The sequence below is a fragment of the Vollenhovia emeryi genome, unplaced genomic scaffold (assembly GCF_000949405.1).
Source record: "Vollenhovia emeryi isolate VEMERY1.0 unplaced genomic scaffold, V.emery_V1.0 DF939206.1, whole genome shotgun sequence".
NCBI lineage: Eukaryota > Metazoa > Arthropoda > Insecta > Hymenoptera > Formicidae > Vollenhovia > Vollenhovia emeryi.
This window is the reverse complement of record NW_011967160.1, coordinates 233,011-248,622: the sequence shown is the minus strand read 5'-3', so window position 1 is coordinate 248,622 and position 15,612 is coordinate 233,011. Positions and strand designations below refer to the sequence as shown.

The 15,612-nt window shown below is 42.1% G+C and overlaps 4 protein-coding genes across 10 annotated transcripts; 2 read left to right on the top strand and 2 right to left on the bottom strand.

Moving 5' to 3' along the window:
• The first annotated feature begins 1,117 nt into the window (after positions 1 to 1,117).
• LOC105561491 (transcription factor MafK) lies at positions 1,118 to 2,273 on the top strand. The gene is made up of 2 exons (XM_012011516.1): positions 1,118 to 1,317; positions 1,536 to 2,273. The coding sequence occupies exons 1-2, from the start codon at positions 1,291 to 1,293 to the stop codon at positions 1,899 to 1,901; spliced, it is 393 nt and encodes a 130-aa protein (XP_011866906.1). The 5' UTR covers positions 1,118 to 1,290; the 3' UTR covers positions 1,902 to 2,273.
• LOC105561492 (tRNA (cytosine(38)-C(5))-methyltransferase) lies at positions 2,204 to 4,676 on the bottom strand. Of its 6 annotated transcripts, none has more exons than XM_012011519.1 (4): positions 4,594 to 4,676; positions 4,120 to 4,271; positions 3,583 to 3,807; positions 2,204 to 3,251 (listed from the first exon to the last, which is right to left on the bottom strand). In XM_012011519.1, the coding sequence occupies exons 3-4, from the start codon at positions 3,635 to 3,637 to the stop codon at positions 2,233 to 2,235; spliced, it is 1,074 nt and encodes a 357-aa protein (XP_011866909.1). In that variant the 5' UTR covers positions 3,638 to 3,807; positions 4,120 to 4,271; positions 4,594 to 4,676; the 3' UTR covers positions 2,204 to 2,232. The 6 variants fall into 6 exon arrangements, with proteins under 6 accessions (XP_011866909.1, XP_011866908.1, XP_011866910.1 ...); XM_012011518.1 differs by lacking the exon at positions 4,594 to 4,676 and adding an exon at positions 4,354 to 4,560; XM_012011520.1 differs by lacking the exon at positions 4,120 to 4,271 and having other exon boundaries at positions 4,594 to 4,668.
• A 234-nt stretch (positions 4,677 to 4,910) lies between these two features.
• LOC105561488 (protein CLEC16A) lies at positions 4,911 to 10,297 on the top strand. 2 transcript variants are annotated; one of them, XM_012011513.1, is made up of 14 exons: positions 4,911 to 5,377; positions 5,460 to 5,588; positions 5,707 to 5,840; positions 5,916 to 6,064; positions 6,249 to 6,478; positions 6,542 to 6,734; positions 6,807 to 7,463; positions 7,546 to 7,672; positions 7,785 to 7,939; positions 8,039 to 8,200; positions 8,297 to 8,435; positions 8,589 to 8,892; positions 8,974 to 9,104; positions 9,171 to 10,297. In XM_012011513.1, exons 1-14 carry the CDS (start codon positions 5,304 to 5,306, stop codon positions 9,611 to 9,613), a joined length of 3,027 nt encoding a protein of 1,008 aa, XP_011866903.1. In that variant the 5' UTR covers positions 4,911 to 5,303; the 3' UTR covers positions 9,614 to 10,297. The 2 variants fall into 2 exon arrangements, with proteins under 2 accessions (XP_011866903.1, XP_011866902.1); XM_012011512.1 differs by having other exon boundaries at positions 5,916 to 6,073.
• Positions 10,287 to 14,986, bottom strand: LOC105561489 (hepatocyte growth factor-regulated tyrosine kinase substrate). Its single transcript, XM_012011514.1, has 11 exons — positions 14,842 to 14,986; positions 14,692 to 14,776; positions 14,456 to 14,531; positions 14,191 to 14,379; positions 13,817 to 14,097; positions 13,666 to 13,741; positions 12,674 to 12,850; positions 12,180 to 12,535; positions 11,777 to 12,090; positions 11,398 to 11,696; positions 10,287 to 11,318 (listed from the first exon to the last, which is right to left on the bottom strand). The coding sequence occupies exons 1-11, from the start codon at positions 14,876 to 14,878 to the stop codon at positions 10,707 to 10,709; spliced, it is 2,502 nt and encodes an 833-aa protein (XP_011866904.1). The 5' UTR covers positions 14,879 to 14,986; the 3' UTR covers positions 10,287 to 10,706.
• Positions 14,987 to 15,612: the final 626 nt, after the last annotated feature.

Below are 15,612 nucleotides of genomic sequence, written 5' to 3'. Positions count from 1 at the left end.
GGGGCCACGTGCACGATCAATTCCCCGTGCAATTAAACGACTCCACGGCCACACGATCGAGCTTTTCGATTCCGCGGTTATGCGTGGTCTACAATGCGAGTCGCAGAGACGTAGTCGTAAGAATAATCGACTGCGATCGGTCAATTTCGTCAGACACATAAGAATTGACCAATCATAGTCGACTATTCTTACGACTTCTATGTAGACGAGGCTTCAGGTTTCTCTCTGCCATTAAAGCCTCCGCTACAATGATTCTCGGTTCTGTCTACAATGGTCGTAGTCGTAGTCGCTCGATAAGAATTGACCAATCGCAGTCGATTATTCTTACGACTACGACCATTGTAGACAGAACCGAGAATCATTGTAGCGGAGGCTTTAAGCCTTTTTAAATTGAATTTTGACCAATTATTATTTTTTTATTATTTTGTTTTTTGAATTAAATTGAAATTTGACCAATTGGAGCAAAAGTTACTAAACTTGAGTATTAGTAAACTTTACTGCGATTGGTCAAATTTCAATTTAATCCCAATCTCAATCCGTAATCTGGTACGCGCTTCCGAGGCTCGATTCTTGAATTTATTCGAAAGAGAGAAACGTATGCGAAAATTCTGCTTGCAAGTTGATTGGCTATTCGCGTGGCTTTTAACCAATCGACTTTCAACTTTTCTGTCAGAGCAGAATTTTCGTATACGTTTCTTCTTCGAATTAAAGCCCTGCAGACGATGCTATTTTTCCTGCTGGATTGCTTGTAATCTAATAAATTACTATCGTTGCACCATTCAGCACTCAGGATTCCTTAGCAATTTAGTAAATCGCAAGCAATCCAGCAGGAAAAATAGCATCGTCTGCAGCGGGCTTAATTCAAGAATCGGGCTCCAGGGACTCGATTCTTGAATTTGTTCGAAGGAGAAACGTATGCGAAAATTCTGCTCTTACAGAAAAGTTGAAAGCCGATTGGTTAAAGCCATGCGAATAGCCAATCGACTTTCAACTTTTCTGTCAGAGCAGAATTTTCGTATACGTTTCTTCTTCGAATGAATTCAAGAATCGGGGCCCTGATCGATCTGCATCCCTCTGCAATACGCGGCGTGTCGCGCCTATGAATACGCGCCTATATGCGGGCTCGATGTTTTCCGAACGGTATTGACAGCAGGAATGGCGAGCGCGTCTCCCAGGTCTGCGGGAATGACTAAGCATATTTATCGGGAAAACGCAAAAGACAGGGGGATTCGAGCGTTTTCGAGGCTATTTAGTTCTCGGGCGTGAAAAACCACCCGCTCGGGAATAGCCATGGATGGAAAGAGATCGATTAAAATGGTATGTTTACGTAGCCTATCGCGCGTCACCCAGCGTCCGCCTCTTTCCCGATACCTCGCGTACGCGAACATTTCAGCAGCGTAATCGAGTCATGCGTCTAAGTTTCCGTCGTTTAACGTGAATGCCGTATAATTTATCAGATGAGCGAACGCACCATTTCGTGTTGACGTCCTCCACAAGAACGTTGAGTAGTCATTAAGTATTGCCTGTTGACATAGGATCCGCTATCACCTGGCCCATGTTTAGACATCAGCGACGACGAGCTCGTCTCCATATCGGTGCGGGACTTGAACAGGCAGTTGAAGCTACGCGGGCTGTCCAGGGAGGAGATTGTGCGCATGAAGCAGCGAAGGCGCACCCTGAAGAACAGAGGGTACGCGGCTAGCTGCCGCATAAAGCGCATCGAGCAGAAGGACGAGTTGGAGTCCGAGAAGTCCCAGGAGTATCGCGACATGGAGAAAATGCAGGAGGACAACAATCACATGCGGGAGGAGATTGAATCCTGGCACTCGAAATACCTGGCGCTCAAGAAATTCGCCCAGGAAAAGAAGATCATTATTCCGTCCGACTTGGAAAACATGTAGAGCAGTTAGATATATATGTATATCGATCGGCGCGCACATTTATGCGTATAAATGTGTGGGTACGCTACAAATAGATTTAACGATAGATTGGTTTCGTGCCGCAATCGTTTCCAAACTTCTCTGACCTTTTTTTTCCATAGAAAAGGCTTCATTTTGTACATACAAGTTAGAAGTGAAATTATACTCTTAAGTACTTTAAATTATATAATGTTGCTATATAAAATATTTGACGATATAACATGTAACAGCGTAGGAAATATTGTAAGAGCGTCGAGTTTCACGGGACAAAGGCAATACGGTGGTTTTTTTTTCCATTGCTTTTTCATGTATCTTAACTTTCGGTACATAATAAATGTATTAATCTGCCGACTACGTGAACGTTGATTGAATTTCCCAGCAGCCGGTATCTCTGCCTGTCCGTGATGTGCTCTGGAAACTGGAAGTCTTCCGGGAAGCACATCAACCGGCACACCTCCTTGGGCGAGAAGAACCTGAGCTTCAGGTCGGCCAAGATCCGCGTCTTCTCGTCCGAGTCGGTCTCGCGGCCGACCTCGTTATACCTCAATAGGACTGTCTCGTCTGTGAACGGACAGTACACAGATCCCGTACCCTCCACGTAATGGCCGTACCCTTTGGTGAAGCAACAGGAGCCACTGCTCTCGGACGTTCGTATATCTAACACCTGCGATCTCTTTTGCAACACTTCGGGGGGCAGCAGGTACCTCGGGTCCTCGACACGTTCCAAAATGCTGGCCAATGTGTAACACAATCTACCGGATCTCGGATTAATCTTGCCCCTCTTCTCCGCTAATACCGAGTGCCTGCTTTTCGGCAGCGAGTCCAACGATTCAGGCGGCGGCGAATCCTCGTCCCCCAGCGAGGGCTGTGCGAAACGGAATTTCAGATTATTTCGTTTCGCCAGTAAATAATATCTCGTCCTACTGTTCGGTACACCAAATTGACACGGGCTCAGTATCAATTCTCTGTACGTGTATCCGCAACTCTCGATGCAATCCACTAGCTCGCGCCTCATTCGAGACGTTTCGAAGCCTCTAACGTTCTCGAGCAAGATGTACTTTAAGTCTCGCAATTCTGGTATCAGGTTCAAGATGTGCTGCAAGGAGCAGGTCCTGTTATCAAGCGTGTCCTTCCTCAGTCCTGTTCTAGTGAAAGGCTGACACGGGGGGCTCATGAGTATAACATCTATATCCAGCTTGTTCAATTCCTGCGCAGTGACGGACTGTATGTTCCTGTTCATAAGAGCGACTTCTGGAAAATTGTGACGGTAAACGTCGTTGGCAACGGGGTTTATGTCGACTGCCGCGACGACTCTCGCCGCAACTCCGCTCTCTGAAATGATACACGTGCACGATGAGGAACGAGTGGACATTACAGATTAATTTAATGTCGATCTCAGACCGGTATTCATAGTCAGATCTTACATTCAAGACCGTCTTGAAGTTGTCTAAAGATCCTGTATGGAACATTTCGTTGGCTAGTATCTAAAGATGATCTTAAATCTTGAATACAAGGTGCTAAAAATGAACAGCTTCGTCTCGTTCCAGCCGTTCCCTTAGAAAGAGACAAAGCCGCTCACTTTTAGCATGTTTACTGTAGTGTAAGAAACAGAATTGACCGCCTGACTATAAATCCCAGCTGTAATATACGATTGATAATTTACCCTGGAGCGCATAATGCATTCCTCCAATGCCACTGTACAGCTCTAGCACCTTCATTATTAGCGGCCTGCTCCAAGTGATTCATAGAAAAAGAATTGATACATGTTACACATTGCACTTGTGTGTGACGTAAACACGCGATTCTCGGCTATTTTCTATTACGCCTGCATCACACCAGCGGCTCCACTTCTTGTGACCGGAGCGTAGTTGATCACACAGTTTTCCCACTGGAAAAACAGCACCAGCGCTGTGCTAGGTTTTCATCAAAGTAATAATAGTATAAAATAATAACGCATTGTTATTTCAAATAAATAATAAAGTTTCTTCTTTTGATATTGAATGCGTGGGGGGAAAAAAATGATGTTAAATCAGTAAAGAGTAAAATTATGCCTCTTGTGGAAATGTTTTACTGAAAATATAATGAAACTTTATTATTTTCATTATATATGCCTCGGTGGCCTAGAGTGAAGGGAGGTCCAGGTTCAAACCCTGGCTGAGGTAATATTTTTCGCAGTAAACTTTCTGTGTTAAAAACACACCGCCAGTCACGGTCGATCAACCAATCATGTTAGTGAAATTTTATCAAAGTGAATTCCAAGTTTTCTCTCGCTTGATTCTATTTCATTATAATTTCACTATATATAATAATATACATCCGTTTAATTGCTATTGTCCATTTTTATAACTTCACCTGTAATAGTAAAAGCACACATGTAAAACAAACAGTATGTTTATTAAAAATTAAGCCGATTAGAAAAATGTTAATGTCATACCTTAACGTAATATTACATGGTCTTCCACCGTCTTTAAAGACAGTGGAGAAAAAGTTGTATGTACCAAGTGCAAGTTTGTCAGTAGAATATTAAATACTGAAAATACATGAAAACTGATTTTCACAGTGGAAATTGCACTCGGTGTTGCACAACTTTTTCCAGTGGAAAACTCTACTAATCGAAAGGGGCTGGTGTGACACGAGCATTATGCGGCCTAACTTTAATCTGAATTGAACGTACCCTTTATCTAGTTTCTTTTTTTGTTCTAAGAATTGGAAGAGGAGACGTAGTTGAAATTGTTCCAATTCTTCAAACTTAACAAGCGAGGTGAAAAATAAATTAAATCGAAAGTTGATTTACAGTCGGCAGGAAATGGGCGTTAAAGCTAGAAAGAAACGAAACCGAGTCGAACCGAGACCAAGGTTAATCGTTTGACGGGAGAAGCGAACGTTAGCCCGGCCACGCAGTGGTCCACGACCCAGACGTTAACCGAACCTAACCTTTAACCCCAACCTAACCAAATCCGACCTCGGGCGTTCGCAATTCAGTCGTGATCTCCGTCGTAATGGGAGTCGAATCAAGCTGGATTCTGTTTTGCGTCGAGTAACTCGAACGATCGATAAAATGGCTCGGCCGAACGGGCGGGATTGACGTGTCGACGGGTTTAAAGACCATGAGCGGGCGCTCGGCGCGCGTTTAACAAATAGCCGACGACTCGCGCACGGTGATCGGGATCTTAACCTGACTGGTGGCGATTTGAAATGTAAAGGTCCGTCGTGCTCCAGACGGTCATGCGGTTCACGCGGCTGGTTCGCACAGCGGGCACGGGCTCGACGGTGGGGCATGCCTGCACGAGGATCGTCGCGTGAGGGAGAGACGTTCACTCGCTGGAGCAGGTAGGGCTTGGATGGAACGCGGGCGCGGGCACGGCCCGTTGGAGATTGCCGAAGATGTTTCGCAGCCGGAGCTGGTTCGGCGGCGGCCTCTGGAAGCCCAAGAACCCACATTCCCCGGAGCACCTCAAGTACGTTGATTGAACGAGGATGCGTAGCCGCGTCGCCGGCGAGCCCTGCTCACAATGCGTTTGTTTGCGTTTGCCCCCCCAGGTACCTGTACAACGTCTTGTCGAAGAATCAGACCGTGTCGGAGAACAACAGGGGTTTGCTGGTCGAAACTCTGCGCTCGATAGCCGAGATTCTCATATGGGGCGATCAAAACGACAGCAGCGTATTCGAGTGAGTGGAGATAACAGTGCCCGTAGAATTGGCAAACGATACAGTTTTAAAATCTGATAGCTAATATCTTGCTCGAGCTATAGGGACGTGACTAACATGGTGTGTTACGTATTTGCAGCTTTTTCCTGGAGAAGAACATGCTGTCGTTCTTCCTGCGTATTATGAAGCAGAAATGCGGAAGCTACGTGTGCGTCCAATTGCTGCAAACGTTGAACATTTTGTTTGAGAACATACGCAACGAGACATCCTTGTGTGAGTCTTGTGCCAACTGTCTTGCCAAGCGACTTCCCGAGTGACCGACTTTGCGAAATCTCTCTCTGCTTTCAGATTATCTGCTAAGTAACAATCACGTAAACAGTATAATAGTGCACAAATTTGACTTCAGCGACGAAGAAGTGATGGCGTACTACATCAGTTTCTTAAAGACGCTGAGTCTGAAATTAAACGCACATACTATTCATTTCTTCTATAACGAGGTAAACGAGGTACACACGTATGACATTCTGTGCTTGCTCCTTAATCATAGCTTGTGTTGGTTGTCGAAATAATTGCTAAAGAGATACATATGTGTAATGAAACGCGTACAGACACGTCCGCATTGGTGTCCACTAAGATGCGCTGCTTCCGACCAAATTGTAACGGCTTTCTGTCTGTCGCTAGCATACCAATGATTTCCCGCTGTACACAGAAGCAATCAAATTTTTCAATCATTCGGAAGGCATGGTGCGCATAGCCGTGAGAACTCTGACGCTGAATGTGTATCGCGTCGAGGACGCGTCCATGCTGGCCTTCATAAGAGATCGCACGGCCGCGCCGTATTTCAGCAATCTCGTGTGGTTTATCGGCGATCACATTATAGAACTGGACACCTGTGTCCGTAACGATGCCGAGTGAGTATCTCGATGTTAAAACGTCCCCCTCTGTTACCGACAAGATGCCCTTCTTCCTTCCAGTCATCAGAGTCAGAACAGGCTGTCGGATCTAGTCGCGGAGCATTTGGACCATCTGCATTATCTAAATGACATTTTGTGTTTGAACATACCGGACTTGAATAAGGTTCTGTCGGAACATTTATTGCATAAGCTGTTAATCCCGTTGTACGTATATTCTCTGATGAAATACAAAAACACTTTGTGCCAAACTCAGGTGAGGAAATCACAAATTCTCAGTCTCCTTTGTCATATAGGAATAATTACACGAGTTAATTTGAATTTCCAGGAAGAGAGAAAACATGTCAGCGTTGTGGTGGCGCTTTTTCTACTTTCTCAAGTCTTTTTGATAGTATCGCACGGACCTCTTGTACATACGTTAGCAGCCGTGATGCTCATGTCCGATTTAGAGGCGCTTCAAACTGGGACTAATAGAATTCTGGAAAAATTCGTGGACGTAACGTCGAATAAGTTCGTCACTTTTTCACCGCCGAAAGAAACGTTGAAGAAGTCTTTGGATGCTCTAAATAAAACGCGCTCAACGTCCGAAGAATCTTACGCTCGAGAAGACGGTATAGGAGACACAGAGGAAGTGGACAGACATGCAAGTGACGAGTTGCAAGAGTTTGATCATCCAAGTACATCTTTTGACGACGCTTCTACCCCTGTAAATACTCCCGATCTTATAAGTACACCTCTGAATACAAGCGTTCCGAGCGAAGAGGATTTAGAGGAAATTAAGCAATTGAATGTGACGGATGAGGAGAAGGAGCAACGCCTGGCATTGGAGAGCCCCTTGATGCCCCACCAAAGTCAAAGTGACATGTTCGAGTCTTTAGCGAAGAAACCATTTCTAGAAACAATAACCAATTCCTTATTATGCACAGAGAATGATTATGCTGCATTATTCGCACTTTGTCTGCTATACGCATTAGCTAATAATCAGGTAACCGTTGCAGATTCTGATAAAGGCCCATCTTATTCCCAATTATTTTGCATAATAATAAGTTGATTCTGTTATTTGCCAGGGTATAAGTCATAAAATTCTGAATATAATCTTGTCTCCATTCCATAATGATACGTCGACGAAAAATTCTTACAATGAATTGCTCATGGACAGGTTGATTCATATTGTAACTTTGAGTTGTCAAACAAGTAAGTCGTGTTAACATTTCTCCAATGAGAAATCGATATTTTTCGTTGTACGCGAATTTAACGTTTAACGCATCGCACATCAAGTTCATAAGAAATATAAATTTTTTGTCAGATTCCAAAGTGAGACTCATTACATTGGAGTTAACTGTCAAACTGCTAACGCAACTGACGGTATCCGAAGGACAGTGCCTGTTACGGGAATCGCATCTAGCAGTTATTGAAGCGGCGAAAGAACAAAGTACATCTCTGCTGAAAAACTTTTACAAGGTGTGTGCACTATTAAAATGCGACCAAGATACGCCCGCGCAAATTTTGCCTTGCCTCTTTAACGCGTTTTGTGAAAACTATGTTAATTTACTTTCACAGAGCGAAGATATTTTTTTGGACATGTTTGAGGACGAATATAGCGAAATCCAAAAGCGACCGTTAAATGTCGAATGGTTAATGATGGATAGCAATATTTTGTTGCCTCCTACAGGCACACCTATGACTGGAATTGAATTTAGCAAAAGGCTGCCGTGTGGTGAGGTAGATAGAAATAGAAAGAAACAAACTTTGGATAATATATGAGAGGTAACGTCATAATTTATGATAAAAGAATAACATCGTAAATGAATTGCATAGGTGGAAAGGGCACGTCGTGCGATAAGAGTTTTCTTCTTGATAAGAGAGCTATCTCTGACGCTCAATATGGAAGTGGAAACACAATTACCGCTGACTAATCCGGCTAATTGCGTACAAGTCAACAACGTTCTCGATCTAAGTAAAAATGAATTACCTTATACATGTAGTTAAATACTCAAAAAGTTAATCTGTTACGGATATTTTATGTGCAATATTTCGCTCATTTGTTTACTTGTGATTATAAGTAAAATTAGATAAACGTAAAATTTGCTACTTACAATTTTGTCTACAGATAACAGCGATTTGATCGCGTGCACTGTCGTGTGGAAGGACGGGCAGAAAATTCGCCGTTTCTTAGTTATTGACGTTGTGCAGCTGATTCTTGTGGAGCCCGATATCAGTAAACTCGGATGGGGTGTTGCAAAGTTGGTTGGTTTTCTACAAGACATTGACGTGGCCGGTGACAAGGATGATTCAAGATGTTTATATCTGACAATTTACAAACCGTTAAGCAGCAGTTCGGGCAATCGTATACCGTTGCTGTCAGCTAAATTCATTTTCGATGATCACATTCGATGCATGGCAGCTAAACAAAGGTTGGTTTCGTAATAAATTTCGAGCGAAAAAATCGTATTTATTATCATATAGTTAATAAAATCGATCGAATAATAATTTAGGCTGACAAAGGGGCGAATAAAAGCCAGACAAAAGAAGATGAGTCAGATCGCAAGATTGCTGGATATCCCGACGAATATCCCTCATTGTTCGACACCACCGAATTATGCCTTGCGTAGCTTACGACATGAACGTAAGTTTAAGGCTGAAATCAATCGGCAGAATCTTTGTGAATAAACGATTCAATTTCTTTTTCTAGGTGTAGGCGGACGTAGTCAGAGACCGCAAAGGGATCAAGCGAGGCCGATGTTCACGGTAAACAAAGTTCCTGGATTCGCGGCTCAAATGCGTAGGGAGAATATCAGGCCGGTAGCGTCGTCGAGTTCCAAACGCGACGATGCCAGTTCGAACGAGAAGATTCACGAAAATGGCTTGCGATCTAGAGACGGTTCGCCCAAGATGCCAAGGCCGCGGAGCGAGGAGATTCCCCTGGAGGACATGCGTATTCGGAAAGCTTCGCTTACATCCAACGGGCTGAACGTGGCGCACATATGTCCAGAAAGGAGGGACAGCCAAGGTGCCTGCTCGAATAGCAGCGAGTCCTCGTCTGTAATTAGAAAACGCTCTGAAGAAACGTCGTTCACGTCTCCGCAGGGGCAAGAATCAAAGCCACGTAGGAAGGGTCAAGTGGAAACTGTGTGATTAAAACAGTTCAGTTTAGCTCGGCGAACTAGTAATTCAAACTAAACGTATCTTTTAAATGACTTTGGAGAATGGTTGGAAATGCGTACATGCCATACTTTTGAGTTAGCGAAAAAGAGTCTGCTTGACTAATTTAACAAAGAAAATTTTTAGCGTAAATATTTTATCTTATAACTGGTAGAACTGTAATTTTCATGATATTTTTATCAACTATATGTGATGGTAATAGCAATGGAATTTTTTAATGAAAGCTCTTGTGACTAACACAGAAAAAAGGTAAGGAGATGGAAGTTATCAAATAACACTGTTGAATCATTGTTACACTTTCCTTTGTGTTAGACATCACTGAGGTCCTTATCTATACAGGCACCTCGTGTTTTAATTTAAATAAAATCTATTCTCGCTACTTGATATAAATATCACTTTAACGATAAAGAAATCGCGCAAAAATTCTCGTAATTATTTCACATTTGTGTGTATATATATACATATATCTGTTTTGAGGAGGTTAGTTTTTCTATAATTTAAAGAATACAGGAAATTACAATCTTTCGACGGTATTAATCATTTATACTCATATCTAAAATAGATTCTTGAAAATCTCATGTGAATGACTGTAAAGCATAAGACTTAAATACTTAAGAATTGAATATAAAAATATACACTAAATGAATTGTTGTATTAGAAACTGTGTCTTTATTTCATATATTGAAGCATATCCTGTATATATATATATATATATATATATAGTTATATATTTATTATAAACGAATTTGTTTTAAAGAACAGCAGCAAACAGTTTTGGTATTGTAAATTGCACAATTGCATGTATATAAAACTAACCGGATTCATATCTCTTCTATTCTGCTAATATTCCTTTACATACATATTCGTATTTTATTCTGTTCTAATACATTTCTTAAAAACAGTATTACGACAATAACCAACAAATGCGTAATTATGGCTTTATTGCCAGAATTTCATTCGGTAAAATAAGCAATTATTTATCTTAACTTTGTTATGTTCTAATTTAGAAAGAAAAGTAAAACTTGTTTTTCTATTTTAAATATATTACACGTAATATTCAATTTATTCAATCGAAAGAAATTAGCTCGGCCGTTCTAGGTTTTGTATCTTCTGCGACTTGCGAAGTTTCGTTAGTTGTAGCCTGGACTGGAGGAGCAGGTTGAAATGGCATCGACTGTGCGGCAGGAATCTGGGCCATTCCTTGCATCGCTGGTACACCGGCCGTTTGGGGGCCAGGTAATGTTTGACTCGTTGCAGGAACAGGTCCGCTGTTAGCTCCGGCAGGCACTTGAATGACACCCGAAGGGGGTTGGGACGAAATAGCAGTATTGGGGATATGCGTCGATATTGAGGATCCTTGGGCACCAGGCAATGTAGGCGGTTGTTGCGACGCTATCTGTGGTGGCAGGCCAACCACGGCGCCGGCGGGTACATGACTACCCGAAACTACCGGACCCGATGAAGGGCCCATGTGCCCTGGAGGTATCTGAGGCAGTCCGATTTGAGTCGGAGGAGGAGCCTGCTGCGGAATTTGGGACGGAGCGCCTTGTTGAGGTGATATATGTCTGCCTGCTTGAGCCTGTCCAGGCGGCACGTGTACCGCGGGACCTTGTTGGGATCCCATCTGATGATTGCTCGGTGGCTGCAGCTGTTGAATAGGTGTCATTTGAGGCGGCATCTAAAAAGAGTAATATTCATACTCGAGTTCTATCGATAACAGGACCGACAAAGACGTTTAAAAGCTCGCCTAGACCTACCATTCCAGGACCCGATATAGACACGCGGCCTATATTCTCCTGCCCTTGGATAGATGGATCTGGCGATTGTTGTTCCGGATTAGGAAGCGATTGCATCATGTGCACTGGCAAAGTATTCATCGGCGGCATGTTATAACCCTGCATAGGATACTGACTCATGGCTGGCTGTCCATACATATAAACTCCTTGATTCGTGGGTGACATAGGATTGTAATTAGCTCCAGGAGTCGGATAGTGAACATGACGAACGGGCGAGCCTTGAGAAGGTCCCATAAAATCTGAAACCGCTTGATAACCTCCTGTAAAAATAAGTAGATATGAATTTTTAATGAAGACAAAGTAGATTGATAAGTGCGCAAGTAGCAAAATTAGAAATTACCCATTATATATTGCTGTTTCTGTTGCTCTTGGCGCATCTGCATTTCCCTTTCTTGCTCTTGAATCTTTCGTAATGCTAATTGGCGTTGGTACTGCAAGTATTCCTGCTTCTTCTTTCGCATGATTGCCAGTTTTTGTGCCATCAGCAACTGCCGCTGTCTCTCAGCTTCTTCCGCCCTTCTGCGCAATTTCTCTTTGTGCTCCTCTCGGAGCGCGTCCAAAGCGGCTCTGGCATCTTTCATCTGAGTTAATTTATCTTGCAAACCTTCGTAATACACTCTGCTGTCATCCTGTTCCTGGATATATCTTAATAATCTAAAAAAAAACTCATTATTTTTCTACGATCAAGATAAACAATCTAATATATCGCAAAAATAAGATTAACGGTTTAAGCTTGAATATACCTGGAATGCATAGTTGTTATATTCATAAATAAAGTCTGAACTGAACTATCATTGGCGATCGATCTGCCTCGCGAGGAGTTGCTTTTCATCCTGTTTACGAAGATTTCAACCTGAGATCTTAAACCACCTACAAATTCTTCCATTTGAGTATTGATCTCGCCATTTTCCTGCTTTATTATTACAAGTTTTTGGGGCATCGGACTGCTTATGTTAGGGGCAGATGGACTAGTCACATCTACTCTTGATCCATGCTCCTCATTTACAGTCTGCCTTTGTTCCCAATACTTGCGATTTAGATATTTAGCAAGCTCAGGTTCGATCTCGTCATCATCTTGTACCTGTGACGGGCTGGGACCCTAGAAAAAAACTTAGACTTTGTATCGAGAGTGATACGCTTCATGGAAAACATTAAAATAGTAATAAATTAGAAATTCAATATAATAAGATAATTTCTTGATAAATAACAAATTCAATAGGAATCGCGAAAAACTTACAGGTGATGGTGGTGGAGAATATGTTGCTCTAGATATGGGGGTTGGATTGGATTTTAAAACGCTTGTAGTACGTTTCTTTTCCTTTTCCTTTTGTTCAGCTTCACTCTGACTTAAGGCTATCGCCAGATTTAATTCTTCCTCTTCTCGCAGCTCCTCTTCTGTTTTTCGAGCTGGGACCTATAACAAGATAAACATAAAATATTATAAACATATGTATAAATAAATGCGTCAGAATTTAAGCAAAAATTACTTTCGAGAAAAATCTGTCTATTAAATTTAGTATCTTCGTAACATAATAATGTAGTTATATACACGTATGATGATGTAGGTGATATGAAATTTCATCATTTGGTCCATAATGCAATATTTATGACATTATACATTTCTTATATTATTTTGAATTATCTTTATACATGTAATTACTTTAAAGAACGAACAAAAGTACCTGCATGCAAGACACTGGAGAAGCCATGTTTAATTACTAATTTGATTATAAATGAGTAGTCTTGAATGTATAGTATGTTCCACCTAACTTAGCATCTTACAATAGTACAAGTGCAATATAGTGGTGATACTTTTTTTATATGTAAAGACACGAAGGAGGCTTCTAACTATTGAGATTTTAATTATTTTAGTACTTTTATAAGTATTTGTACGGAATAACTGGATATCAAGTAAGAAATATTTATTTAAAAAATTTGAATTGCCTTTGAAATCTTTTATTTCCATGTAGCAATGAAAGCATTGCCATTACGTTATATATCTCTCAAAATCGTAAAATTGTAGCTTTTCTCCTAGTATTTAGAGCAGTAAAGATATTTAAGATACGCAAATTAGGTGAGAGTCTGTAATGCGATAATCTTCAGATCATTCAATTTGAAAAAAACCAATTTGATTGTAATTTATATAAAAAAAGAATTATTGTTTTATATGACATTTATACATAATGTTATTGTTATTACAATAGATTTACTATTCAGTAAAGCACTTACCTGTGTCTGCTGAGCCAAAGAGCTTTTGAGATACTCCGTTGGAAGGTCGGTATCTTTGGTTTGCGTTGCAGATGGCCTGAAAAACTGCGACGTTTAAAAACAGTCCGAACAATATGAATCCCGATGAAAGGAAATAAGGAGTTTCACCGACTTGTTAACTTGCTCGTAGCAAGCCTCGCAAACTCGCACTTCTTTCTCAATTCCGAATTTCGGCAGGGTAGAGACCTTACTCGAACACTGGCCGCAAAAGACCTGGCCGCACGCTCTGCAGTGATGCTTCCGTTGGACCATGCCGAAAGTCACGCGGCACCGATGGCACACCTCGCCATCCGCCCATGCGGGCGCGGTGTCCGCTCTAAACATAGCGTCGCTCTCTTTCAATGCAGGAAACTGATGCAGGAAACCCTCGGCTTTCATTATATTTAATGTGTCCTGAAAGAAATAAGTGCAGCCGGTTAGAAAGGTAAAATGGACAGATAAAATCAGATACTGATAATTGAGTTGTAAGTAGCAGCGATGGATCACCTGAACTGTTCTATATTTGGGACTGTGACGAAATGCGTGAGCCCAAGCCTGTATGAGCTCCAAAGTTTTTAGTCTGACGTTCTCGTGCGGAGAGGTTTTAACCAACTCCTTCAATTGCTCCATGTACTGCTTGGTAGCTATCTCATCGTGAATCAACGCCCCACAATTCTTCACGCAAGACTCCAGTACCTGAGCGCGAACGTTAATAAATGTAAAAATAGCAAATCTACCGATTCTTTTCTTTTTTAATCACGTTATCTCTTACCAGTAAGGCGTACAGCGCTACATGCGGATTAGGGTTTATCATCTTCTTTTTTATAGCGGCGAGTGCAGCTTTCGGTCTAAACATTGAAAAACGTTGTAGGAGCGAACAATGGCAATAACAGATCTTAATACGAGTCTTCCAATGTGGAATATAATCGACAATGTGTCATCGTGCCCCCAGTTATACGGCAGAAGAAGTACGAAAGCGTGCTTTTTACAAAAGAAAATCGTGCTTACTGAACATCGCTCTGACGTATGAGATCACAAATCTGCAGAATCGCAGGCCAGTCCGGTTCCAACTGCAGATGACTCGTTGCCCTTTCTACGAGCGATTAAATGACGGCTTAGAAAGCTCCGACATTTTGGACGGATTTCAAAGAAGCTCACCTAATAACTTATCAAAATTCGTCGAGCTGCGAAACATCTTGGGACCCTTGGACGAAACTCGCACTACGCCTGCCCGAAGCTCTCGACCACGTATACGCGAACGACGATCCGTACTCGGCAATCCGTCCGTGACATCCACAGCGCAACTTTGACAATCTACCTCCTCCTCTTGCTCGCGTTTAGTCTCGTTCTCCCCTCTCCCGAGTGTTTACAAGATATGACTGAGTCACGGAAGTCGATCGCTCTTATCGACTAATCGACTCCCAAAGTTTATCGACATCCAACAGGCTTTCATCGAACGTTTGAATACAAGTCTGTTCTTTTTAGCTGAACTGTGGCTGCACTAGTTTAAGCCAACGGCACACGATACTATTTTTCCTACTGGATTCCTAAGTCCCAGTCTACAATAGAGATTTAAGCCCTAAGCCTTAAGAAATTGACTAATCACAGTCGCGCATTCTCCTCATACTTGACCGTGATTGGCCAATTTCTTAAAGCTTAGGGCTTAAATCATCTATTGTAGACTGGGACTAAAGCCTCCGCTACAATGATTCTCGGTTCTGTCTACAATGGTCGTAGTCGTAAGAATAAGGCTGGGTCTACATTGGATGTCGTAAGTCGTGTCGGAAGAAATTGACCAATCACAGTTCATTATTCTCCTTACGGTTGAAGAATAATGAACTGTGATTGGTCAATTTTTTCCGACACGACTTACTACATCCTATGTAGACCCAGCCTAATCGACTGCGATTGGTCAATTCTTATGCGTCT

Excerpts from the sequence above, each read along its gene's own strand:
- LOC105561489 (XM_012011514.1), bottom strand. The coding sequence starts at position 14,878 with ATGTTTCGCAGCTCGACGAATTTTGATAAGTTATTAG. Across the intron at positions 14,380-14,455 it reads TAGCGCTGTACGCCTTACTG|GTACTGGAGTCTTGCGTGAA; the intron begins GTAAGAGATAAC and ends GTTCGCGCTCAG. Across the intron at positions 14,098-14,190 it reads CCAAATATAGAACAGTTCAG|GACACATTAAATATAATGAA; the intron begins GTGATCCATCGC and ends TATTTCTTTCAG.
- LOC105561491 (XM_012011516.1), top strand. The coding sequence starts at position 1,291 with ATGGATGGAAAGAGATCGATTAAAATG. Across the intron at positions 1,318-1,535 it reads GAAAGAGATCGATTAAAATG|GATCCGCTATCACCTGGCCC; the intron begins GTATGTTTACGT and ends CTGTTGACATAG.
- LOC105561492 (XM_012011519.1), bottom strand. The coding sequence starts at position 3,637 with ATGAAGGTGCTAGAGCTGTACAGTGGCATTGGAGGAATGCATTATGCG. Across the intron at positions 3,252-3,582 it reads AATGCATTATGCGCTCCAGG|AGAGCGGAGTTGCGGCGAGA; the intron begins GTAAATTATCAA and ends GTATCATTTCAG.
- LOC105561488 (XM_012011512.1), top strand. The coding sequence starts at position 5,304 with ATGTTTCGCAGCCGGAGCTGGTTCGGCGGCGGCCTCTGGAAGCCCAAG. Across the intron at positions 5,589-5,706 it reads AACGACAGCAGCGTATTCGA|CTTTTTCCTGGAGAAGAACA; the intron begins GTGAGTGGAGAT and ends ACGTATTTGCAG. Across the intron at positions 8,893-8,973 it reads TGCATGGCAGCTAAACAAAG|GCTGACAAAGGGGCGAATAA; the intron begins GTTGGTTTCGTA and ends ATAATAATTTAG.